Source organism: Rhyacophila brunnea, unplaced genomic scaffold (assembly GCF_057557595.1).
Source record: "Rhyacophila brunnea isolate RB1 unplaced genomic scaffold, BYU_Rbru_1.0 scaffold_6, whole genome shotgun sequence".
Lineage (NCBI taxonomy): Eukaryota > Metazoa > Arthropoda > Insecta > Trichoptera > Rhyacophilidae > Rhyacophila > Rhyacophila brunnea.
Window position 1 is genome coordinate 18,506,515 of NW_028233276.1, and position 26,710 is coordinate 18,533,224.

General features: G+C 35.3%; 1 protein-coding gene across 6 annotated transcripts in view; it reads right to left on the reverse strand.

Annotated features, from left to right (window-relative positions):
* Positions 1–378: 378 nt before the first annotated feature.
* The window catches only part of pyd (zonula occludens-like protein polychaetoid), a 210,948-nt gene continuing 184,616 nt past the window's right edge, over positions 379–26,710 (reverse strand). For 4 of the 6 annotated variants that reach the window (XM_085957305.1, XM_085957306.1, XM_085957310.1 and 1 more), the window contains 21 exons: positions 26,375–26,581; positions 25,521–25,584; positions 25,227–25,377; positions 24,039–24,171; positions 23,557–23,697; positions 22,784–22,962; positions 21,946–22,117; positions 21,528–21,747; positions 21,058–21,238; positions 18,140–18,379; positions 15,413–15,593; positions 13,203–13,312; positions 12,965–13,114; positions 12,463–12,596; positions 11,577–11,807; positions 11,067–11,238; positions 10,276–10,527; positions 9,524–9,626; positions 8,265–8,340; positions 3,380–6,321; positions 379–746 (listed from right to left, as the gene is read on the reverse strand). In XM_085957305.1, the coding sequence (XP_085813431.1) occupies positions 517–746; positions 3,380–6,321; positions 8,265–8,340; positions 9,524–9,626; positions 10,276–10,527; positions 11,067–11,238; positions 11,577–11,807; positions 12,463–12,596; positions 12,965–13,114; positions 13,203–13,312; positions 15,413–15,593; positions 18,140–18,379; positions 21,058–21,238; positions 21,528–21,747; positions 21,946–22,117; positions 22,784–22,962; positions 23,557–23,697; positions 24,039–24,171; positions 25,227–25,377; positions 25,521–25,584; positions 26,375–26,581 (6,269 nt within the window). In that variant the 3' untranslated portion in view covers positions 379–516. The remainder of the gene's footprint in view (positions 747–3,379; positions 6,322–8,264; positions 8,341–9,523; positions 9,627–10,275; positions 10,528–11,066; positions 11,239–11,576; positions 11,808–12,462; positions 12,597–12,964; positions 13,115–13,202; positions 13,313–15,412; positions 15,594–18,139; positions 18,380–21,057; positions 21,239–21,527; positions 21,748–21,945; positions 22,118–22,783; positions 22,963–23,556; positions 23,698–24,038; positions 24,172–25,226; positions 25,378–25,520; positions 25,585–26,374; positions 26,582–26,710) is intronic. The other 2 variants (XM_085957307.1, XM_085957311.1) reach the window with 2 other exon arrangements.

Here is a 26,710-nt window from a genome sequence, read left to right on the forward strand (position 1 = left end):
TGGAGAATACTAGTTTTGAGTAATTTAACTTTGAAGTTGTTAAAATGTTTGAAATGGTCTATCACGTGAGTTTATTAAGTAATCGTAAAAAGGATGACTTTAAAATAAAGACTGTTTATTTATTAAGAAGGTTTCCAGACGGTAAAGTTTGAAAAAAGGAACATTTTAGTATAACTAACTCAATATGTCATTTTTTCGAATTAGTGTCTTCTGCCAGAACAGTGACGATATATACCTATCTATTTATAATAAATTTAATTTGTTGAAAATGTTATAACATAAATTAATTTGTACAAAGAATTTTGTTGGCATTTAATTAAATAAGTAGGTAGCTATTAAAAATGATGAAAGCAGAAATCATGAAATAACTACAAGATTAAAAAAGTTAGTTATCCAGTTTTCACTGTAGGTTTACAAATCATCAACATGTTATTCTTTTCTACTCATTCGTATGGCATAATGAATTTACCAAATTTAAGTCTTTATTTTATAAGGCAGTGAAATATTGATCGTCACTCAGAAGTGGTCTACTTTAACGGCGACCGTATTGAGAGTGGTGGTGGCAGGCAGGAGAATATTATCCCATGACGCTGGTGCCGTGCCCGGTGGCTCGGTGTCGGTGGCGTTGATGGTCAGTCCCAGAGACGGGAGGGTGTTGGCACAGTGCGGCAACCGGAGGGTCACCGGCCGAGCGAATCCCAAGCCTTGGGGTCCGCACATCACCAGCGGAGACAGGAGTGCTTCACCTGTGAAATTATTAAATTTAAAATGTATAGTTTTGCTTACTACAAAATAAAGTATATATAGGTACTGTAAACATTTTTAAGACTTCAGCGGTTATCTTACAAAGCAATAAAAAAATAATTCGTGATATCTGCCACTATTTTGCAAAGTATACAAACGGGGTAAGCGTGAAAATTTGAGGGAAAACTATTCAAAAAACTTGACAAAGGTGCTGCAACAACCTATTTTGGCGAACAAGGATTTTCTACCATTATGAACTTGAAAACAATGTACAAGAATTGGGTTTGATCTCAAAGACGGTATCCAAGTTGCTCTGACATAAAAATGTCCTGATATCATTGTTATTTGATGTCAAAAATGAAACAGCATTTTTGGAGATTGAATGAAACGCCGCAGTTCTTCAATTGTTTTTATTGTTATAGTGCGCTATTCCTATGTAACAGAAAATGTGATTATAAAACTGTTTTTAATTAATTATTGCAGTTGTGAGAATTTTATTCTTCATTTTAAAGACAACAGGTTTGCTTGTTTTTTTTTTACATGAAGCTGGGGTTAATATCATAAATTTGGGTAATACCCAAAAAACTTCAACCCCTGATTTGTCAATCATCAAATTACACCAAATAAATAGTTTAATTTTTCAAGATTTCACAGATTTGTGATTGAATATTAAATTTAAGATTTAATAAAACTCAAAAGTAAGCATGATTAATTTCTACAAAGCAAACTAATTCAAGAAAACACTATATATCATGGAAATAATCAAGCATATTAAACACAATATTATGTATCTGAAAAGATACTTCATGCAAACAATAGATAATTATGAAATTTTTTGATTAGATTGGTAACTATTCCAATTGTTCAAAATTCTAGCTTTAATAATCTGGAAGTAATAATATCATTGAATTCACACTAGCTTATATTTTTCCCGTATAATTTTCAATTGAAAGTTTTTACAGGAAAAAACAATGCTAAAAATGTGTTAACAAAAATAATAATGTAGCTAATTATTTAGTTTCAGCAAATATTTTTATTTTCTTAGCTACAAGCAGTAAAAAAATGTTTATTAAGTTAATATTGAGATGCACGCCGCGGACTATCACGTGACGTTACAGTAAGCTGCCGCTACAGGAAAAAAATGTCTAACGTCGTTTTTCTTGGTATTAAAAATGTTATCAGACTGATACTCCCATCCCGTAGCACATTTTGAACCTTTAAATGAACATTGTCAGTTAGTAAAATCTGCTGAAATCACCAGAACAACAATGAGGTCACCTCACATTGTACCGCACTGCATCGACACCTGCATGACTGAATGAACGTCTTTTATCATTTTCTACAAGCCTACACATTTTCGACTCATGTCAAAATCGCGTGTTTTTTGGTTTTAGCGGTTGGCACTGCAATATAAGAAAACTATTATCTATGGTCTGCAGGTTGGGTTCTGTTCAAAATATTATCTATGAAAATTCGCAAGTAATTTTAGCGTATGCACACATATAAACTATTAAAATTAATTGAAATTAGCATGAATAATGAATAATAATTCAAAATACTAATACATTGGATTTGGCACTCTATATCATTGAATTTACAGATGTGGTGATGGTTGAAAATATTCTGCAAAACGACGAAACCATAGACTAAATTTGTCGCCATGACAGCGCGACAGTACGCGACGTGCATCTCAATATTATTACAACTTTAGTGGCGTAGTGGGCCTGACCCGGCTCTTCAGGCAATTAAGTGATAAAAAATAAAATAATTTAAAATCACGTAGATTCAGAAAATTATGTAGGTACTTGGTTGATATTTTGAACTTTAATTTTGAATATTAAATATGTGTAGGTATAGGTATGAAGGTAAAAATGCAACAGAAGCGATTATGAGATAATGTGCCTTTTTTTACTGAAAGCAATGGAATTCAAAATTTTCGATGGGTACATTAACTCAACACTATTTTATTTAGGACTCTCGTAATAGATTTTTGGGTTGCCACTGTGTGTTCTTCCTTCTTCTTTACTCGACGTTTCGGGCTCGTTGAAAAGGCCATTCTCAAGATAATCATCCTATCTCAGCTTTTGAGAATGGCCTCTGTAGCGTGCCCGAAACATCAAGAAAAGAAAGAGGAAGAACACACAATAACAACCCACTAGTATTAATGTCTGAATTTTTTGCTTAATAAGAATTGTTATAAAGCTTGATACACACTATACACGGAATGTGGGTATATACAAACAAAGACAATATCTATTGCTCTCCAAAAGGCTAGCTAGCATACTACAAACTACAACCATGCACCAAAGTAGTTTACCAAGCATGAATGAATGGTAGAAAGCATTTTTTAAACTACTTGAATCAACACATTATACATTGCTTAAAACAAATTCATGATTAAGAAAAATACATCTCAATACCTACTAAAAGAGAAACTATAAATATGTATGCCATGTACTACTAAATAAATTAGTGCAGACCATCTGACGTTCATATCTGTAAAAGTAACGTGTGCATTAAGAAAAGAGTATCGTTGCCAGCGTCTTCTACATAACTATCATGCATGACTAAAGAGAAAGTGCTCTCGCTATTCGTGCATGTGTTGTGAATTCAAATTCATTGCTGAGCTATTTACCCTTGTCCATATCAATGGGCGGGCCTCCGACGCATTTGCTAAGGCGGGGGTCCGTCACTGTAAAGTAAATCTTCTGCTTGACCCCCGGCAAGATGGCGTCCGGCGGAATGAGGAGGGAGACGCCCCACGCCCTGTCCTCCAGTTCGCCGCCCTCGTTGTCAAATATCCCCCAAGTCGTGCACGGCCCGTCGGGGCCACCGACTTTGCCCTTCTGCCCCACGGCTAACAGATCCATATCTATGTGCAAGGGACCAGAGATTATGGTAGTATCATTCTGACCTTCGCTGCTGCTGTCACCGAATCTTCCCGATCTATTGTTGCATTTGAAAACTGGAAACGTATCGTTATTTGCGTTTCGTTCCAAGTCTTGAGATGTATACGGCGTACTCTGGGGCTTTATATCAAACTGCATGCTGCATTCGGATTCATAATGTGTTTCCATCGATGCGGCTGAGTTATAAGCGGGCATTTTCGGATCTATTTCTTCAGATACGTAAGTAGCTTTGACAGGCAATCTCGGTTGATATATCGGTTCACCTTTTAAGATATTCGCTTCGATAGCCAAGTTGCACTGTTTCTCGTTATCAGTTTTCGGCTGATTGATTCTGAGGGCATCGAAATCTATTCCGGGATGCTTCAAGCTAAGATTATTACTCTGAGAGAGAGCTTCCTGCTTGGATTGGTAAAGTGATTCCCGCCTAGACAAGTGTGCCACATCACTTAAATCATATGGACTTCGCCGCATATCAGAATCGTTTTTCTTTAAAGAATTATTCTGATCTTTCACTTCACTATGCGATTCGTATATTGTGGTGTCTTTGATATCTCGTTTGGAGACATATATTGGTTCACGGGCGCAGTTTCCTTCCATTGCGGCGGCTATCTCTCTCCTGGACTGATATATTTTTTCTTTCTTTGCTTGGTTACGAAGTCTGATTACTTCAAATTTATCTTCAACGAGTTTATTTCCTTCTTTACTGGCGAGAAGTGCAGCTTTTTGATTAAGTATCTCTTGTCTCGTGACATAAGAACTTTCAATCGGTTCATTTGTCGAACAGGGATGTTGAACAGATGATGAAATATGTTCACACGTGCACGGAGCTTGACTTGAACAATTATTACCATAATGATCCATGGATGCGTGATGATCTATCAAAGGTTTGACGTGTAACTTAGGAGTGTAGATATTTTCACCGCTAGGTGTGGATCGTTTCTCCATTAATAATTCTGATCTGGTAGCGTATGGACTTTCACCGATCCGCAATGTTGCAAAATTATCAACTAAAGTGGATTGATCATCAAAATTTGCTTTAATAGAATTATTAACATTATCATCATATCTCTGTTTGATAGCTTCTAACCTGCAGCCGTAAGTATTTTCATTAAATGATCGTGTAACAGCAGATTTTTCCCTTGTGGAGTAAACGCTGTCGGAATGAGGGCGGAGCTGACTCATTTCATCTCGGGATGAATACGATGATTCAGAGCAGTGCCTGTTTCGTCTCACTTCAACGTCAGTCGAATACGGATTTTCAGCTGACAATCTACTATGAACCGATTGACTGGCATTAAGAGGCGTGAGCCTAACGGCGGTTATCTGGTCCCTAGTCCCGTAAGGACTTTCAGTGCACATTCTCTGTTTGAGCATCTCTTGCTTGCTCTTATATATACATTCAGGTGATAATCGTTGCCGTAACATATTGTCATTATTGGAATAGGGACTTTCGGAACAGATACGTTGCTTCATCATATCTTTTTGTGAAGCGTATGGACTCTCACCCGTTAATCTTTGCTTCAGCATATCTTCTTTAGTACCGTACGGATTTTCAGATGCCAGTCTCTGTCTCAGCATTTCTTCTTTCGACGCGTAAATACTTGGCGGTGAAAATCTTTGTCTCTGAATATCATCCCTGTTGCCGTAAGGAGATTCTGAGTGCGCACGGCTAACCTTCCCATACGGACTGTCTCTAGATTTATCCCCACAACATTCCTGCCTGGAAGCATAGGTAGGATCGCGATAACTAGATATTTCACTTTTAGTTTCTGGCGTCCTCGCTCGAGTCAATTCTTCCTTACAAGAATAAGCAGTTTCATGCGATCGCTGCAATCTATTATCCTCAATGGAAGTCAACATTAATTGCTGATTAATGACTTCTTGCCGAGACGCATAAGGGCATTGTGTCTGTCTCATTATAACTTCTCGCCTGCTTGCATAAGTCGGTTCTACACCGGACATAATATCGGATCTGGTTGCGTAAGTCCTTTCAGGTTTCGGGACAATACCATAGATAGCTTCAGTCTTGGACTGAAAAATAGGTTCGCCCCCCGCGATCGACTGAGGTTTTGGATAAAACGGTTCATGTTTGATTTCTGATTTCCGTTGGTACAGGGGATCAATTGCCGTGATCATATTAAAATGTTTGAATTGGTGACCGTACACACCTCCCCTGCGGTTGTAATCAATTAACGAGTTTTGTCGACGTAAAACAGGCTTTACTTTTGGCTCTGTTTCCATATCACACAAAGAATTTTGTCTTCGAAGATTAACAGCTTCCAACAATCTTTGATTGGGTTCACCTGTGTTAGTATTCATTCGATTCTGTTCGCTAAAGGAGCTCTGTCTTTTAAGTATCGGTTTGAGGGGGGGGACCCTTTTGTCACAGGAGGAGTTGCTGCGGAACAAGCCTTTCGATCTGTTTCGACCGGAGTCTAGTTCGGCCGAAGTTAAATCGGATTTTTCTCTTCGTAATACGGGTTTTGATTTTGTTTCTGTTTCCTCGCACATCGACTTGTGTTTGGAAGATTTTTTGAACGATTTGGACCTAAACAAGTCCAGGGTTATGCTCCGTAGGAAGGAAGATTTTTTGGAAAGTTTCTTTTTCGGTTTGGGCGTGACGTTGGCCTCATTGTCGACAATCTCCGTCATCATGTCATCGGCCGGGCTACAGGATTAAACCCAAACAAACACTTTTCAGATATCTCCATATAAAATCATATCTCTTTACTGCGACAATTAATAATGTGCAATAAAAATCACGTGAATATAACAATTTGTATGGATAATTCTGACAATTTTATTGGATAAGATGTACAGGTCAGGAATCATTGAACAGACAATAATAATATAATCAACAGGAATCTTTATGTGAATTATTTTGATTTAAAATTGATTTGGCTGCGTATTCGGATAATTACTTTTTTAATCAAACTCGGCCATATCATAGATAACAGTCCAGTAAAGTCAAATCGTAAGAAATTATCCATGATTTTAATCCTAATCATCGATTGCAAATACTACAATTAAAAAATAAACATATTTATGAGTGATTTTGACTTCTGGAAGTCCTCGGCAAATTAATTGTTAATTTCCAAACATGTACATCCTATTTTTATAGACCCGTTTCAGATTGAAAAACATCAAACGAATGAAAGAAATAAAACGATTTCAAATGCACTAAGATGCAGACACATCAGCCAAAACCCGCTCGAAATAAATAATGTGCAAAATTATGTTAAACATAAGAATATAAAAAAAAAACCACCAAGTGAAGCCAACATAAAGAGAGATCATCCCAACAAGGATTATACCAACAGTATTGTAAGTAAACGAATGAATACACTGATTCGTACATTAAATATAATAATATCATTATTATGTGGACAGCAAAATTACAACGAGCGCTGCTAAACTAACGATGTCCCAAAGTGTTTGTTAGTTGTTTTAAGCAATGAGTGTTTGCATGTTAGAGCAATGTAAGGGCCTATGAATAAATAATAAAGCATGCAATATTTTAAAACAATGGAGATTAATGACAACATAAGAGGTTTGAAGAATTTGCCATCCATTATAATATCTAATGACTTTTTGCAGGACATCATAATATGAACTGGCCAGTTATTAATAAAACTGAAAATCAAAGTTCTGGTTTCAGCTGGTCCATACATATTGTCATAATATTTTCGGTATTTTTGGACCTCCCACCACAGTCACACTTCATTAAAAAATCTTTTACTCACCCCCCATTTGTCAAAATGAAACTCGTTGAAATGATCGATTTGAGTATGCGAAATATTTAATTCTCAGAAAGGAATTTTATATTTCATTGGTTTTGTGACATCACATTTTCTATAATTCCCTATTCCCAATCGTCACAAACCATCATATTATATCAGACCCCGTCTCCCCCTTAAGGCTTGATGTCATATAATATGGTATATGGACATTCATGATTCCAACCAAATCGAATGCTATTATGGATTGATGAAGTGATCACTGGATGCATCCACATGGACGCATGATCAGGTGAAGATAATTTCACATGCATATGCTTTCTTTGAACAGTCGTCAGATATTATATGGATAACAAATTTATAGGCCATCCATGGACTGAAACTGTATGCGGTTTAGAACCGTGTGCTATACTAAGCTTATATTTTCTGGTCATGGAAATATATTTCCACAAAGTATATTATAAGCATCTGATCGTATTCGTTTATACCATACACTTTCACTTACAAATTTAGTGAAAATATATTTTCATGAACAAAAATCATAAGTTTAGTATGGCACACGGATCTAAACCGAATGCGGTTTCAGTCCATGGATGGCCTCTTAATCAATGAAAATTAAAGCTTCAGAACATTTATATGCATCAATTTTCTTTTTGGTTTTGACTTTTCAAAAGATTTTTAAATGTTCATTTAAGATATAATAAAATTTATTATTTAAAAGTGAGATGAATAAAATTGAATGATTCAATATTAATAATACACAAAATAAATATTGGAATTAAGTAGCTTTTTAGAATAATGGGTGATTTATGTGACATAATCAATTTATATAATACATAAACTATCTAATGAAACCTTCGAATTGCCAACTAACCTTATATTATGTATGTGCTGTGGTTTTCTGTACAATTCAAACGCAGATCCTCTTTGTTCACGACTTCCAGCTAAGTCTACAAAGGCATAATAATTCAAGATTATAGCAATACCAATATACATATTAGGTTACATATTTTATGCAATCCCGCACGCAGACATTCGAGGCGACCCCAACAAAATCTGAACTACTGAAAAGTCAACCAAATTGCTTTCCAGATAGCGCGCACACATGAGTGATTTATTCCATAGAATCAAAATGTCAAACACTTAAACCGACTAAGCATCATTGATCAAAAATGTGTGATTAGAAAAATAAGAAATATTTGCTGTAAATATGGTGGAAACATGCCGTTACACTAATATCTAATTTTTGAAAGGATATTTCTCAACCTCTACTATAAAATAATGTTATTACACTCATGGGCATTGTCGGCGGTGGGAAATGTATGAACTATAGCCAAAAACAGCACACACAACAAATCAATACGAATTTGGTGCATTTACAGACTAGCGGCGGTGAATATATATAAAAGATTGCCGAAAGTGACAACGCTGCCAAGCACCTGCCAATTCAACGGTTAACCAACAATGTTTAGTCAACTCTGTGTGTATCAGTGCATAAAATAAAATGTGTTTTGTGGATGGTTAACATAGTTGAATGGATAAAGTTGGCTATCTGAGGTCACCTCAAGTTTCTGTGTGCAAGGTCTGACAAATAATATTTCTCTGTTTGTTTAGTCATAGAATCACTTGGGATTTTTTGCCATCATGCAAGCCTATTCCCGCAGCCGCGTTTATATACTAGACAAAACTTATCACTCGCACTCACACAACATAGACATAGTGATACAGAAGTGTGGGCACAGATGCCAAGTTCCGTTATATAGTAAACGCTACTACTAGAATGTGAGACAGTATTTTTTTTCTATGACTTTAAACCTGAATGGTTCACTATGAGAATACTCAACTATTAGTGAATCAAATGATCATAATAAACTTTATTGTTGCATTATTACATTATACAATATGTATATGGAGAAGTAAACAATGTGTCGATACTCATTATTTTACAATGCTACATGAGTAGACAGTTGATCTTGTAACAATATGCAAAAGATACTCATCATATGTTAAAATCAATTAAAACAGATGAGCTTCAACACATTATCTAGATATCTATGTAATATGGGTTACCAAAATAAATAAAAATATGCTGTACATTGGTCAAAGTGGTATTGAAAAAGAGTGTAGACTAACCAATTAAATGTGGGGTGGTGGCGTGGGGAGGTCCTCTCAAATGTGGAGGTGGGCCGGCATATGGCGGAGCTTGTGGGGGCGGCTGACCTCCATACATACTTTGCTATAATAAACAAAATGAGTATTTATTTATTTATAAATGAGTGTAGAAAAAAGTTTGAAGTAATAAAAAGTGAGCCTATCGAAGTGTTTGCATTAAATCAAAATACCACGATTTTGATAGTTTGATGGCATCCAGAAATACTGGTGAGAACTAGGAGTAATCAACAGAAGAAGAGGAAGACAACAAAATTGATAACGGCTAAGGTCCATCCCGTGCTGTAGCACCAGAAGAGAAGGAGATAAGCGATTCCAGAACATTTTTAGTATGGTTGGATTGAATATTATGCTCTTGTTCTTGCTTTGGTTTCTTGCTGACGTACTATTATTTGTGATTTTATATGATTGTAAATAAAAAATGATGGTTCATTGGATAGGACTTTGACGCAAGAGGTTGGTATTTGTTGGTAGTTGCCTGGCAAATAAATCTTATGAGCATGAGTGTGACACTTACAATATAAATAAGCAGCTAATTTAATCATTAACTTTAGTAACTTGTTATCTATCAGCTTCACTTTAATATTATACAAAAGCTCCCTTCTCCATAGAACAAGGTTTCTTTTCAACATCTTTGGAATAAATGGATTCGAACCAGCGGTCAGCTCCAATTGTGCAGCGAAATCTAAAAGCAACTATATATGTGCTTCCGTTACCTGATGTGAATGCGGTGCTGGGTGATAAGGCGGTGCAACGGTATTGGGGCCGGGATGCGAGTGACTATGTGCATGAGCGACTCCCCCCTGTGACCAATTGGCAGCCCCTCCCCCTCCACCCGGCCGGTTCATACCCGATGAATAACCGTAGCCATTCTGCGGACTTCCCGGTCCTCCAGAGTTTGTCATGTTCTGATTGGGGTTGGGAAGCTGTGGGTTGTGATTCGAGCGACCGTTCATCATCTCCATGCTCTGTAGACATGCACACATAAGTATTATTATGACCAGTATGAAAATGCATTAGTTATATAAAAATCCGTCAAGATTATATTAGTCAGATATGAAACAAATGTATTATTATTGCAATCAGGTTTTAGTTTTGTGACTAAATATTCCGTTTCATAGCCAATGCCAATTGCCTGCGAACTAAGACAGTATTATTCTCCCTCTGGCAGCATTGATTTCTGCCCGACCAATACCTGTTCTACAACGTGCTTTGTTAAGTGAAATTATTATATTATTCAATTTTGCCATTTTTTCCGGGTGCATGGAATCGTGTTTGTTGAAAACTGTTTTTAGTAAATCATTTTCTATAGTAATGTTAGCTGTAAAATTGTATGCTTTTCAACTTAATAAACTGTCCATGTGAGAGTTTATTCTCGAGGAACTCTCGTTTAACGTCTATTTTACCATTGTTGTGGAACGTCATCAAAGTGACGAAGTGTATAATAAAGTTCACTGAAAGCCAAAGAATTAACACTTATTTGGTTTAACTGTATATAAAGTCTTACCCCATTTCCAACACTGTAGCTTTTGGCGTGATGCGGTTGAGGTCCTGGATCATTCCCTGGCGGTCTATAGTGTTTAGGTTTGGGCGGTGGAACAGGTTTGTAGAGGGCGGCACCGCCTGCTTTTCCTAAACTGCCTATTAATTCCGTCGGTCCTGTGCTATTCCGGTTACTACTGTAGGGACAAAAACGGTATCTGATTAATGTCAAACCGAAACTAACGTGATATTCAATTAATCTCTAGATTGTTGTATGTAGATACATATTCACTTATTATGGATTTATTTATATCTTTCATCTCGTGCATATTTCAATAGGCTGCCAGGAATACATCCAAGAAATCATTACCCTAAACTTGTTCACTTTGAATTTGGTAATGATGAACATGTATGTATGTACAATATATGAACAATGTATGAATAAAATAATTTTAATATTTTCGTGATTTCCAGCAATGTGCTGGATATCAAACAGAATCTTCCAAATAAATTACCAACAGCTAGTGAAACTTACCTATACTTGCTATAATCGTTAGGATGAGGTCTGGCCTGAGCTGGTGGGGCGCCGCCTCTTCCGTAAGCAGCTGGACCTTGATTCTGTGAAGGACTGCCGATGGGGGGAGCCCCGTACGGGTTGGCAGTCGTTTCTCGAGTGCCGTATAAACTGGAAGAGGTGACAGAATCCATTGGAACTCCTCCAGAATGTCTCTGTTGTGGACTACCAATGGGAGCCGCATCGTATTTGCTGGAAAACGATTGACATTATGATATAGTTACATTAGCAGCCTTTTAGCAATATTATATTCACATTACCTTACAGACCTAGCCCAAGCAGATTGAGGATTGTTCTGCATCTAGAAAATTACCTTTTTTCAGCATTTCTAAGAATAACAATCAGATTTCAAAATTTCTTTAGCTTCGATGAAACCCTTTCTTGCCCAGTGGTTACACTGACACTACCTTTTATTATTTTTGTGTTGATCTTGCCATCTGGTTTTGAGTAGCCAAAACTGTTTATTATATAATATTCTAATATAGAACCCATAATATTTTAAAATTCAAGTTCCTAAACTAAACAAAGATGGAAAATATTTATACTTTTGTTCTAGTTACTGAGTAGTTAATATGTAGGTAAGTAAGTATATATTTATAATTTTAATAAAAGTAAAAAAATAAAACTCTTTTTTATTCATAATAAATGATGTTAACAAACATCCACCTAGGATAGTTCATATAGCATCAGCATGGAAACGTATACAGAATTTTTCCATTTCAGACACGATCTTTCTACACAATTTTGGGCCTAATACATTCAAGGTTCCCTTGTCATTGTTAATTAAAATCACACTAAGACTAAGTCTAGTTCTGCATTAAGGTATCAGTATGTAATATAGTCTAACCTTTCAGGCCTAGGTCCCACTTTGAGATCATCGGGTGCGTTGGGGCCAAGGCGTGCGCTGGCCATCGCCAGAGCCGTCGCTGCAAGTCCACTCGGCGCATAAGAGTCGTAGGAGGACATGCTGTCGTAGGAATTCTGCAAACAAATACCAAACATATCATTGTAATATTTACAACTTCAAACGCGTCCCCAATCAATCATAATTGCACCAATCAAACTCAGCAATTGCCAAATAGAAAAATATGCCCAACTCACAGACAGTTCTATTAACTAATATTTAGATGTGGATAGAAGAAGTAATATTTATATACATAACAGTGTATAGAAGCCTTTCTGAATATTTAAATTTTCATAAACTTATATAAATCAGAAAAATTCAATCATTATACTTTAACACTGGAGTGGTTATTTATTGAAATATACAGTAGGTTCAAAAGTTATGCCTATAATTTTTATTTTAAATATAAATATTTGACAAAACATCAATTCGATAAATGACTAACCGTATTATTTAAGTGTCGATGTCTGTCGAGAGATCCTTGAGCCGTATTCGCTTGCCGATCGTTTCCGGGACCGACTGGTCCGACTCCGTCCGTTTCCGCTCCTCGGGGGCTTCCAAACAATCTCTCCTGAGCGCTCGGTCGGTTGTTCGACTGAAATCAAATCAATGTAACCAGTTAGTAAAATACAGAATGACAGTTTTCGTGTCAATCTACAATAACATCGGTATGTCAGCCTTACCTGTGAATGATGCCTAAGTGTCGGTGGGTTTCTTCCCGGAATGGGACCAGGTAAGAGGACACCGCCCGGAGGTTTTACACCCCTGTCTATCCGAGGCGGCAAATCTGGTACTGGAATAGCAAAGTAGATTTTAAATAAATATACAATATGTTCAATCTACGATTAAAAAGTAGAAATCAATTAATACTGGACTACATAAGATAAAGTATTGTGGATGAATCTAATTAATATTATAACAGCACATCCACACAATATACACTTTTTGTATTTATTATAAGTTTTGACAGTAATTCCAGTATGATGTTAGCATGGGCGGCTTAATCCGGAAAAACCTAGCAGGTCAATTTTGAATATATTATTTTAATTTGCCTTTTCGTTGTATACTGAAAAGACGTATTGCAAATTGACTTTTTATACATTATAGAATAAGTGCTAGAAATTGTTATAGGTCGGTACCTACTAACCCTTCAAAAAATGTCCGTTTTTCATAACGCCAACCCATCGTTAACCGAAATTGCACACAACGCGTTATAATTTTTTGTAAATCAGGTCCACTTTTCTTTCTTTGCTTTTTGAAAAATCATCAATCACACGATTATAAAAATTGTCTATTTTTCCCAGATATTTTTTTTCAATACTGAGCATTGCAAGAGCGGTCAGTCTATCCTGGCCCTATTGCGTAGAAAGGTTTTTATTCTTTTGAGAGTGGAAAAACATCTTTCACTTTCAACTGTTGTCATTGGTATGACGCAAATAAATTGGAGAACTTTGATCGACTCGGAAAATGTTTCGTTGAAATTATTGCTGAGTAAAAAATGTAGAAGAGAAACTGCACTAATAGCGCCATGCAAATCATCTCGTTGATAAAACACCAATAATTCATTTTTTAACTTGATTATGTTTATTTCTTCTAACAGTTTTACCAAATTTACTTGACGTGTGGGAAAATTATTTTTAAAATCAGTGTAATTTTCTTTATTGAACAAATCGGATATAATGAGATGATCGTTGGATGCAAATCGTGCTTCCATTTCCATTATAATTGTATCACAGACTTCAATTGCTACTGCGTGCGTACTAACTGCTTCACAAAAATGTTATAAATCACCAAAAACTCCTTATATATAATTAAAATAACCAAAGGCATTCGTCAAAACCTGTCAACGAATCCGAACCGCATACACAGTTGCGTCTTGAGACCAATTATCTAGTCAGTGTTATCATTCTGTTTCATTTAATTAGGTGAAAAAATCTTTTGTCTCACACTCGGGCATTGCCGATATTACAGTAATTCACGCACCGTTACAAGCTTCGATCTCGTATTTTGTGTTATATCGATCTCTGTCTTATGTATGAGAAACGAGAGAGAAAATTTTATAAAAATATTCAATTTGGGTCAATTTTCAGACTGCCGGCGAACACAATATTTTTGTTCGGGGAATTATCGCCCAAACAAAAAAAGCCCAATAGACTGGGTTGACACACAATATCGCGCGCCCTATAATTTCAAATCCACCGATTATTATTAATATTATTATATATGACATTGCACATATTATTAATATTATTATGTCGATTGTTAGGTATTTATTTTTGCAGGTCAATGACCGAATGACCTATAGAGAGAGCCGCCAGTGGATGTTAGTATGGTTGAATTATTAATAGAAAAGTTAATATTGGCCATGTTGGCAGTTCTAAAAACACCTAATAACTGCCTCCAGTGTTTTTACATTTTCAGTGTGCTATGACAGATGTTTATTGATTATTTACTTATGTATTTATAATTGCGAACGATTGTTCATCTAAATAAAAATGGTGAGATGAAGTTATGGATATCAAAAGAACTATCTATATTTTGTAATTGATCAAAACACATATTACATAGGTGCTTTTCTTTTGATATGATACTAATATTTTGCGATTTTTTTCACAGACAAGGATCATTTATAACGATATTTTCAATCAATCAGATACCAATATCAATACTTTTTGGATCAATATCGATAATCAATAAGGTTTGCCATAAATAAATCTACAATGCGAAATCGTTTATCCAGCATCACTTCCGTAAATTTAGACTGTCAATAAAAAGCAGCTTTAACATCATTGGATGTACCACTTCTCGCAACTTAATAAAATAGCGTTAATTACGCACAACATGGAAGAAACAATCAGGTTTTATGATGCAGAAGACCAATAAAAACACTAACCGTGGCCATACATTCCTTGAGGTGATTGCGGTGGCGAGTGAGGCATCGATGAACGTCCGTACGGTCCATTGTCAGCGTCTCCCGGGGGCCCTGGCGGTCCTTGAGGGGAGCCCATTCCCTGTCCTGGGCCCCCGTTGCCTCCGTTGGATGAGAAACCGTACTTGCTGTCACCGTAGCCACTCTATCAAATGAGAATATTAATCAATTTACAAAATAAATTAATAATGCATTCAGAAACAATTAAATGATTACGTTATCTGTGTTATCACATAGACAAGTAAGACAAGACATTTGACTCCAAAGTAGCATAATCCAAATTCAGAAACGCAAACAAAATTGCATTTCTGGAAACGATTTAACCAATAGAATCGAAACGTCAAAAAACTCAACTTTCAAAATATTCAAACTGGATCAGACGAAGAAAATATAGTGATTTTGTATTATCGTTCAAGAAAATAAGATATAGGCAAAAATATTGGGTACATTCAACAATTAGAAATATACCAATACACAGTGCTTCAATTTCCTGATATGTCATTACGATCACTGCCTATTATCATTTTCATGCTCTGTGTGATTTGACAGGCCGTCAATAGCCGCTTGAACTGACTCCGAATCCGACTCAAAATGGTGAAATCTTTTTAATAAAGCAATGGTGGCGTCTAATTATTGAACTACTCCTTCAGCGTAATCCATGTGAACTACTGTCTTTCCAATAAATAATGGTGCGTTGTTGACGCTCTGTGCGGCAGTATATTAAAACACCCCTTGTAGTTCAATGCATAAGGCACTATCTTCTCACGCGGGGGTTCCAGTTTCAATTCCCGGTGAGTTCACAATACATCAATGTGATTTTAGTAATACCCGGATGTTTCTGTGATTATTTTGCAATAAATAAAATGCAATTTACACTGAAAACTTCCAGATTTTCTAATTTTTACTTGTCAGCCTATAATGGTGTGGATCCCGAATTCGAATCCCGGGTCTGATAAAAAAATTCACATAAAAAAAATCCAATCCTATGGAGAATGTATGGATTTGTATGAAAATAAATAATTTGTTGCATGGCAACTCTATGAGTGTATCTCAGCCGTAAAGAAAGGTATTGTATGAGAGTAGGCCTAATTAATATTTAGTATCACGGTAGATAGTTTTTGGATAACACTGATTTTAGTTTTAAATTTGGTGGCCAGACATATTCTTTTGGCCTATCTATACCAATTAATAAGTGGAAAACGTTTTCAGAATACTATTAGGTACCGAAACAGATACATTGATGCATACAAAACTTGTCAGTTTTAAATCTGGTGAGCATAACATCAGTATCTTTGGATTATTTTCACGTTCGAACACAGTACCGGTCACCGCACTAAAAACTGACAAGCATTATAGACCATCAACACATCGTTCGGAGACGGATCAATTGTTTTAGGTATCCGAGAAATTGTATTAATTTGACCACAGTTTAGTAAGTACCATTCACATTTTGACTGTACACCACACTTTTCTAATCCGCCCACAACTCTCAAGCCAAGCTTAGTTTTAAAAATTATGTAGTATTGTTGCAGATGTTGTTATTAGAGAGATCAAGCATTCGTCACAATGATTTTGTTTTACCAGACACCAAGAATAAAGATATTATTATTTGAGGGAGTCCTGGAATTTGAGAGAGAATACATACAATAGCTTCACGGATTTACATTAATTATATTTACAGAAGAAAATTGGTGTAAATCCAAATACATGATTTAATTAAATTTATTCAACATTCTAGCAACTCCAGGTAATTTTCAATGACACATATAATACTTAAATATTTGGTAGATACAAAATTTATAGATATAGAACTACAATATCAATTTGTAGAATTATAGCTATTATAAGTGGGACCCATAGTGGTCTGGGGTGGACAAAAACAAATGCAAGTTAGTTTTTTTTTCTTCAATATTTCAAATCCAGTGTAAGGACACAATATGTTGGGTAATAATGGTTGACAACCATTCGTCATAAAAAACTATATTAATATAACCTCCACTCTGTAGAACCCCATATGCTCCGCTTAGTTTAAGTGACCCTAATTTTGTAATTTTTTTAAATTGACATCATTAAATTACGTAGCGACTTCCAAAAGTACTGCCAATAGATTGATATTGTCTATTACTTATTTATATATTGTATTTATTTTGGAATGTACATGTGAAAAAGACAGGCAAAACTAGGATTCCATGCATAGTGGTGGACCATCCAAAAAGATGGGAAGATAACTACTCAACTTCGCTAAAATCTGAATTAAACATACCTAACTGTCTATGACAAGAAGATTATATGAAATTCTACAGATTGGTTAATTAGTTGATAGCTGTATTGATTGTCACACCATTATCAAGTCTCCAACAATAAATGATTTGTCTCTGCAGAAACACTTTAACCATAAAGTACTCGAGTATAGACAAATCGATTATATCTTTGTAGTTTTGATAATGGTGTAACAACCGAAATACGTATCTACTATAAAGCATGTGTAGAATTATATATAATTAAATTTATATTATTATTTTGTAAAAAGATAATTCTATTTTAACCCTAAATAAATACTAACTGAATTAATAAATTAAATTCATCCTTAACGTGATGAAAGAATATGTATTTAGAAAAGGCTTCAAGGTGAATAATTGAAACGCGCAATCTGTAATAAATTGAATGGTTACATTCATCGAGCATACTGACCGTGTAGGGCGGAGGGGGCGGCACCATCTCCCCTATTCCCGCAATGGCGATGCTGTCCCTCTCGAGATTGTCCTGCGTGGTGGCGACGGAGGGGTCGGAGGAGGCCCTCATGAGACGCGGCCCGCTCGTGCCCCCGCCCACCTCCACGTCGCTCTCGGGGCTGGACGCATACGAGAGGCGCGACGACTCGTGAGACGAAGACATCGGGAATAGGAAGTCGTCGGACAGCGGTTCCGATCGCTGGGCGGGCAAAAGGAGCGCAGCCGCAAACGCAAGCCGGTTTACACCATTAGTTCAGACAAACAGACAACACACGCACGACACGACACTCTACGACAATAACTCCGTGTAGTTTGGAAGTAACAGGGACACCGGGGTAAGTTCTGATCGAATGAAATAAACAAGACAAGCCATCTAGTCCATTTAAAATTCCAAAGGATAAAATATTAAATAATAAATTACAGCACTTTCAAAAAAGTGTAAAGTTAGCTCTCATTGAGTGACTCTATAATTAATATATTCCAGCTAAAATACTAGCAATATTTTAAGATTCTTGTTCAACAATACATCAACAATACAACTGAAAATAGATTTAATATATTTTCATAGTTTGGATATTTTTTCTAACTCAAAATCTTTCAATGATTTTTAATTACCAAAAATGTTCAATTTTATAAAAATTAGGATTAGGTGCCTAATTAAATCATTGGTCCTTTATTTTAAATGCGTCACTTAATCTATTGATTATTTTAATATCAGAACATACACCAATGTACAACACAGTATTATATAGTAGGAAATTTGTTAAAATGTTTATCAGGAAAAATTGATAAATGCATGAGAAATGTTACTTCATTTAGCTGACTTGACATAAATGGCACATTCTACCTCTACAGATTCAAGGAAAAGAAACTACACTATATTATGTATACAAAAATTTACTTATGTCAGTCAGTTTCTAATGAGAAGTATCATTTATCATGAATTGAGTATTTTTAGAAAAGATGATCATGAAATTAAAGTAAATTATACACACATAAAGAATATGAAAAGAAAACAGATGTTTATGTTATTAAAATTATTAATATGCCTAACAGAAACGAATAAAATTAATAAAAGAAACCCAACATTTTTATAGATATTTTCGTAAATAGTTTTTTATATCTATAATTCTACCAACAATTATATTAATAAGACTTATATGGACTAGAATATTAAAGCGTTGAATACATTTTTACTAATACGAACTAAAATATTTGGCAAGTATATATTAATATCTCTTTGGTTTATACAGCTTAGTGTCTAGTATGAGGCTTCAATAAATTAGTATAATATTTATTAACTACAAAACTGTAACTCTCGGGAAAATAAAAAACACACAAAATGGCAGCTTTGATTGGCATTATTGCTGACCTTTAGTCACTATATTTTATATTGGCAATATATAAGTATTTCTAATCTTTAATTAATTTTAATCAGAAGCATGTTATCCAATGGCCATAATTACATCATGATTAAACTGGCAAAAAAGTTAATCAATTAAATATATGCTTTTGAAAATTGTCATTTAACATTATACAATACAAAGTGTAGTCTTTGCATGATGATAATCAAACGTATCCAAGATACTGTTCAATGACTGGATCTCCGATTTGGGAAGCGTTTTGTTCTGACGTTGCAACGTTATTATCTTGCGCTTGAACATCATTATTATTGTCATTATTTTCGACAGAATTCTCTGATTCTTCCTCCTCCTCATCGTCATCAGAAAGAATATCTTCGCCATCCGCTATCGGCGGCTCACTCTTCGACCTGTCTTCAATGATGACTACCGCACTCTGAGGAACAGCATTACGGCTGTTGCCAGGCGTAAATTTAATGCCGCATGGACAGCCCACTACAGTGCACAATCTTTTTTCCGTAACAGTTTCGTTGTCACTCAAAGTTGGCAATACTGACGAAGGCCTACGTGGCATTCTACCTATGCTTCTAAAAACTGGGCTCTCCATCACACTGTGAGGTCTATACGGCTGAGCTTGATACACGTTATCATCGCCAAATAAATTAGATAAGCTGTTATTGATATTACTACGCTGAGGTGATGAGAAGCGTTCACGGTTGTTCAGATCATCCAAGCAAGCCTGGTTAATGAATGACGATGCCTGGTTATAGTAATACGGGGAGTTGTTATTTCGGAACGGACGGTACATGGGATTGGCGCTGTATCTGTTGTAGGCTTTAGCCTTTTGATGGAGGGGATACGACAAAGCGTGGTTGTGACGCGAGTAATAGGGGTAGGAATACTTTTGGGGATAGTTCATCGCGGGGTTGGACGGGTAGAAAGCGAGCGGGGGCGGGAAATATATGTCCGACACCATTTCAAAGCGCTAGAACCAAATAAAAACAGATATTTCACAGTGGCGGTACATTAATTTCTAGTAACACTACCGTAATAAGAGCCGTTTCATAATAACGATATAATTATTTTTTCTTCTAGGTATAAGGTACTCTCAAATTATCATAACATACACATAACACTTACAAGACATACAATCGTTTTCGAAGATTTAATTATTTACCGTACTTTAAATAAAGTGCTTTTCGTGTTGAAAATACAAACAAAAACATCTAATTGTGCTAAGTGCTTGCCTTAGTACTGTCAATATTCTTCCATTCAATTTAACACACACAGATGATTTGAAATATTCCACATTAAACATAAACAAGCCATAAACAATCTAAAGCTATTCCTCCAAAACCATAAAGAATCATTAAAAACAATTATCAGTGTAATGGTTCCCCAGTATCAAAATTCTGAATCATAAATTCATTGTAATCGATGACTATGAATATTTAAAATAAATAATATTGTGTAAATAACTTCTTCAATCAATCATGTAATAACAGAGGTTACTAACCTTGGTTTCAGATATCCACAGTTGCTGTGCCTGACTTCTCTGCACGAGGTCTGTCAGTTTGGAGTACCATGTAGTGGCGGTCGCTTCGTTTAGGCCGACAGTTTGGCTGAAGACATGTCCCCACACTCGGTCCATTCTTTGGCATTGCTCCAGCAGTTTCTTCGAAGATTTGTGCGCAGATCTTAAGGAAAAAAATCTGTTATATAACAGGTCTCGGTGTTGACATAAAATCATGCACAGGAATTTTAAATAAATCTGTATATAGTGTGAATACATTCATAAATAAAAATCATCCGACAGCACTTTTAAGTTTTATTGCATTTACAGTTTATTGTTTTGTTTGAGGAACCATTGATTCTACAAGGACATGTTCATCTGCATATATCTGTTTACAAAAGAATGAACATTGCAGACCCAATACCGAAACACCCAATCAATTTATTTGTATTTATAAACTAAAAATGGCTTACTTGGGAATACCCTGCCGTAACTGTTTGATGATTTGTTTATTGTCAGCCTTCAGGAATACAACAATGGGGTAAAATTGTGCATAGTTTAGTCTGTCTACAGCGTTGGGGGTAATATCCAAGAGAGCGTGCTTTCCTCGGTCCATGATGGAGCGGATCCCCGATAATCTAATGATGCCCGAAGTACTTTTCGTTTTTCCGTCATCCATTGTGCTATCCAATTCTACAAATTTAGAATAACATAAATTACTATACATGAAAACGTTTCAGAAACATAATAGGTACGTAATTTATTGCTGAATTAAATAACTATCATTTCGAGATTTCAGAGCAGTAGAAATTAGTAAATCGGTATCAGAATAATACAATGTAGGGTACCTATGTATTTACAATATATGACATAAATGGATTATGAGCTTACGTGGTGAAGTAAACTTCTCAGGAAAATCTCTGAGCAATTTCTCTCGTGCCAAGTCAGCAATGGGTCCAAACAGGACAACAGGTCGGACAAATCCGGGGTGTTTTAAAACTACTCTTTCGTAAGCGGGGAATTTCGATATACTATCAGAAAAGACCATGTCATCCCAATGTTCCTGAAAAATCACAACAAATAATGAATATAAATAATTGATAGACATGTAAGTTGTAGAAAAACCGTTATCTATAGGGTAATAGAGCCTTTAATACAGGAAAGTGAAGCTGATAAGGTTACTTTTGCATCGCAAGTTCATTTTTAGTGAATATCAAAATCTGTAATTTATTTAGCATGGTCCCACTGAGATAAAAATGCCTCATATTATTATTAAAAGTCTAAATGTGCAATATGCAATGTACCTACCTACCATCATTATTTAGATGAAATAATGCAAATAATAGTGTGAATGGATGTAACTATCCAAAACAAAAGAATCAACAGTAGGCAGCCATTTGCATTTTTACAAACAACAGACATAATATGCAATACTGCCAACATAATAAAAATATTTTTCTATTAGCATTTAACTGTAATTAAAACATTTTGAAACTGATATCATGTGATACAATAATAAATAAAAAGGGTTTAGGCTCCCTCTTTATAAGACATATTGGTAAGCAGTATTAGTGAGTTGTGATAGCAACTTATTTGTTTACATTATTCGAAAACACCTCAGAAACACACCTATTATAAAAAATCTTGAATTAAAAATAGGTGCCGGGCGGGACTTGAATTTATTTATTTATTTATTAAATTTCACACTTGCATAGTTTAGTTTGTTTACCTTTCCGAGTGATTTAGATCGTCTATGTGTGGATCTTCTCCGCCTGAAGAAGCTCCCTCGAGATTCGGAGTTGCCGGTCGTAAGTTCTTTCTTCGTTGCGTTGAATTGCGCCGTCGCCAGCTCTTCAGCTCGCGCTTTATTTGGAATGATGCCCTTCTGTACTTCCTGATTATTGCGACCTGTAAATAACAAACACATAATGATGTTGCTCTATCCGATGAATAATCTTGCGTTTATTAGGGGTTATGCACTTAGGGGTCATCCATATATGAATGACATAGGTCAGAGGACCACAATGAGTGTGCCGTGAACGATTGGGAAATACGCCACAGGCTTTGAATCGAATTCTTGGGAATACTTACTTTTGGGAAGAAAAGCTAAAAAAATGGGTCTCGACTTCGATTTTGATTTTGTACAATATTATTTTTAGAAGGAATTTTTTTTGGGAAAGACATAAAAAATGTCTTCTTCTGTAAGTACCTACTCTACAGTGCTGCGAAAATTTTATAATTTAAATAGTGTACCGTGACTCGGAAAAGGTTAGGAAGCACTATATATTATAGGCTATAATATGAATAAACATTCATTTGAATGCAGATCAAGCCAAACTGATAAACATTGAAATGATCTTTCTACAGTGTTAAAACTGATTCATCGAAGGTTTCATCATACTAGATTTATTACACATGTATTGATTAAAAGTACAGTTAAACTAGTTCTGTATTAAGGTAACAAATGTTTAGTATAACAGTAATTTGATGAAAAAATCTTACCTATTCTATAGACCTGCCACGCTCCGACAGTACCATTATGTAACGTGTCTACAACATGGAAGACGTCACCGCTGCGGAATGACATCTCCCCTTTAGTGGCTTCAGCATAGTGAAAATGACATTTTATATGAAACGAATCACCTGAAAAACAAAATAATATCAATGGTGTGAACCAAGCTTATAAATAATTAATACACTTTCTCTCCTAGTACAAATTTTTAATACTTACCAATTTAATCGTTTGATAATATAACAAAATTATTACCAACCCCAATTTTCATATTATGTACATAATATTAATTCATTTTAAAGAAAGCCTTGTGTATGTATGTAGTTACATACTACTTAATATATTTTTTAAATATGATCTATTTATAAAATAATGAAGTGCAGTTCGATTGAACATAAATATGTCCCATTATTTTATGAATGAATGTGAATTGTAATAAATTACCCGTATATAAAATTAAGCATTACTTTACCTCTATGTTGGGCAGAAATGGATTGATATTCTTCAGGTGAATGTTGAACTATTAAATCTATTTGTTCTTGAAGACTTAGTAAGAACAGCACAGCCTCTTCTCTGGTTACACCTTTCATTTCCATATCATTCACCTGGAATAAACAAAAATTGTTTATCACAAAACCAAATATAATAATATGTAGATATTTTATGCAAGAAGCGGGACAAGCAATAATTATAACAATATAAGTGCACAGATGGACTAACATGAATATGTTTAGAAATGTACTACAGCCTAATTGTCATGACTGTGAACCCCGATTTCACATTTTCTCGCTTTCTGCGTGAAGTTTCTGCAGTCCCATTTCATTTTAGTACATCTAATTCCCGGTTTTATGTTTTTATTTCATGCAATTCACATCCGAAATATTCAAAATTAAAAATCTAAATTATTTGAATACGTTCAATTCAGTGCATGGCAATCATTGAAAAGAATTTCAGTAGTGTGTTTCTATTTAGGATAGACATGGTTGCAGTGCCCAAGCTAAGGTAACACAATGCGATTGTGTTTGTTGTTGTTTTTTTTTTTACACCTATTCAAATAAAGTCTCAATTAAAAATTAGTTTAAGAAAAAAGGAGTATTGTAGAAAAGGTGAAAGAACATGTTGACATAATATTATGGTCCAAACCAAATGTATGATTTTTAATAAAAAAAAATATATTCCCATTATTTACGTATTTTTGATACCAGTTGGGTAGTTGAATAGAATTGTAGTACGGCAGATCGCCGCTAAAATGCCGTATTTTAATTACATAAATGCATGGATGGATATCAGACATAACATATGAACACTCAGATTCTAATAAACTAATAAAAATATTAATATGACAATGTCTAGAAATATATTCTTCTAGTGTTTAATGCCATTGAACACTTTTTCAAGTAAGATAATATTATAATCCAATGCACTTTATCAATTTCATTAAAGCACAGTTCATCAATCAAAATAATTTTGTTTAATGCATAAGCCAACTTCAGACGATATGTTAAAGATGGAGTATTTTATTAGTTCTTAATGCGGTGACCATTTCGCAGCGATATCTTAAATCCATTCCAAGATCACAATTTCTGGATTTACCTTCAAGTTTGATTGAGATTGATTAAGTGTATAAATATTGCAATACATAGTGATGTGTTGAAAATACCTTGAGGATATTGTCTCCGGGAGTTAGTCCTTGTAGTGAAGCCGGACTTCCTGGCTGGACGGCGGACACAAATATGCCTGCCTGGTTTCCGCCCGTCAGTCTCAGCCCCACTGATCCTTCCTTTTGGAAGCTAATTAGGCGGGGTTCACTCCTAAATAAAATAATATATTATAATTCAGAGAAGTGGTGTAAATTGTTAAAAGTTTCATTATTCCAATATTATGTATTAACTTAAATTCAGCGTGTTGGATTCCTAAGATTTTTGAATTAGGGAGTAAATAATCTGTTTCTTACGTTGGTTTATTTCTTTGGCTCAATGGGTCTTCTTCGTATAATTGTCTTCTACTGCTATAATAATCTGAAATAAAAAAATCAGTCATTGATCACAATTCGTAGTATCAATAATCATAAAATATGAACTATTCTAAATCCACCATAATATTATCTAGGCTGCGATTTTATAACGATGCATGGACTGCTAAGGACGGAGGAATCTGTAGTTCTGCAAAACACCACTAAAACGTCCCCAGCCATGATAAAAACTTAAGGATATAGTCTTTGTTTTAATACTGGTCTTATATTGTACAAATGCTACATTTCAATTGTTTAGAGGGGCACTTTCAGTAAGAATGGTATAAATATTTATAAGGTAAATAAATGCTAAATATTCATGTCTGGAAAAAAATCCGTGTCACTTTTGCAGAATTTTTGATTTTTGATCCTGCTACCTCAAACGCTAACCAAACGGTTGGAAACGATCGGGAGAATTATAGGAGAATTGAACTGCTTTCAGATACATCAGAATATTACCAACCGATGGTAAAAGTGACCGAATGATTTCACTAAAATTAATACTAATGTCTAGTCCGAAACCATCTGATCATCCGATCTAAAAATCTGTACAACGTTTTCCATTCATCCATGGTGGAATACAAAACATTTTAAATGTTCTTATAGAAACGTTTTTTAACAATTGTCATTTCTTTACGCACAGATGTATCTGAAAGTGAAGTACGTCAAATCAACGCCTTTTTCATATTTTGTTTGAAACACTGGCCGTCTACAGATTACATTTCCCACTATTAGATTACACAAATCAATTGCCACAAGCTGCCTGATAAAACACAAAACCACAGATATTATCTTACCTTCAGGTCTGGGAGGTGGGGGTCTAGGAGGATGGAGGTGATGGGGTGAGGCCGGCGGTTCGTGGGAGGCAGGCAGGGGTCCACGAGACCTTCCGCCACTCCCCACTCCAGCCGCTGGAACGCCCCCACTGTCTCCAATCAGCGTAGATCTTGACGGTGGGGCTACATATAGATTTTGTCCTGAATAAGAGTTTAGTGCGTCGGAACCTGTGGGAAAGAAATACTTCGATAAATTCAAAGCCAATACTACAACCAAAGACTTTGGGGAAAACCATTTCCATATAGACAAAATATATGAAAATGAAGCAGGAAAGAGGGCTACTAATGATTTTATGA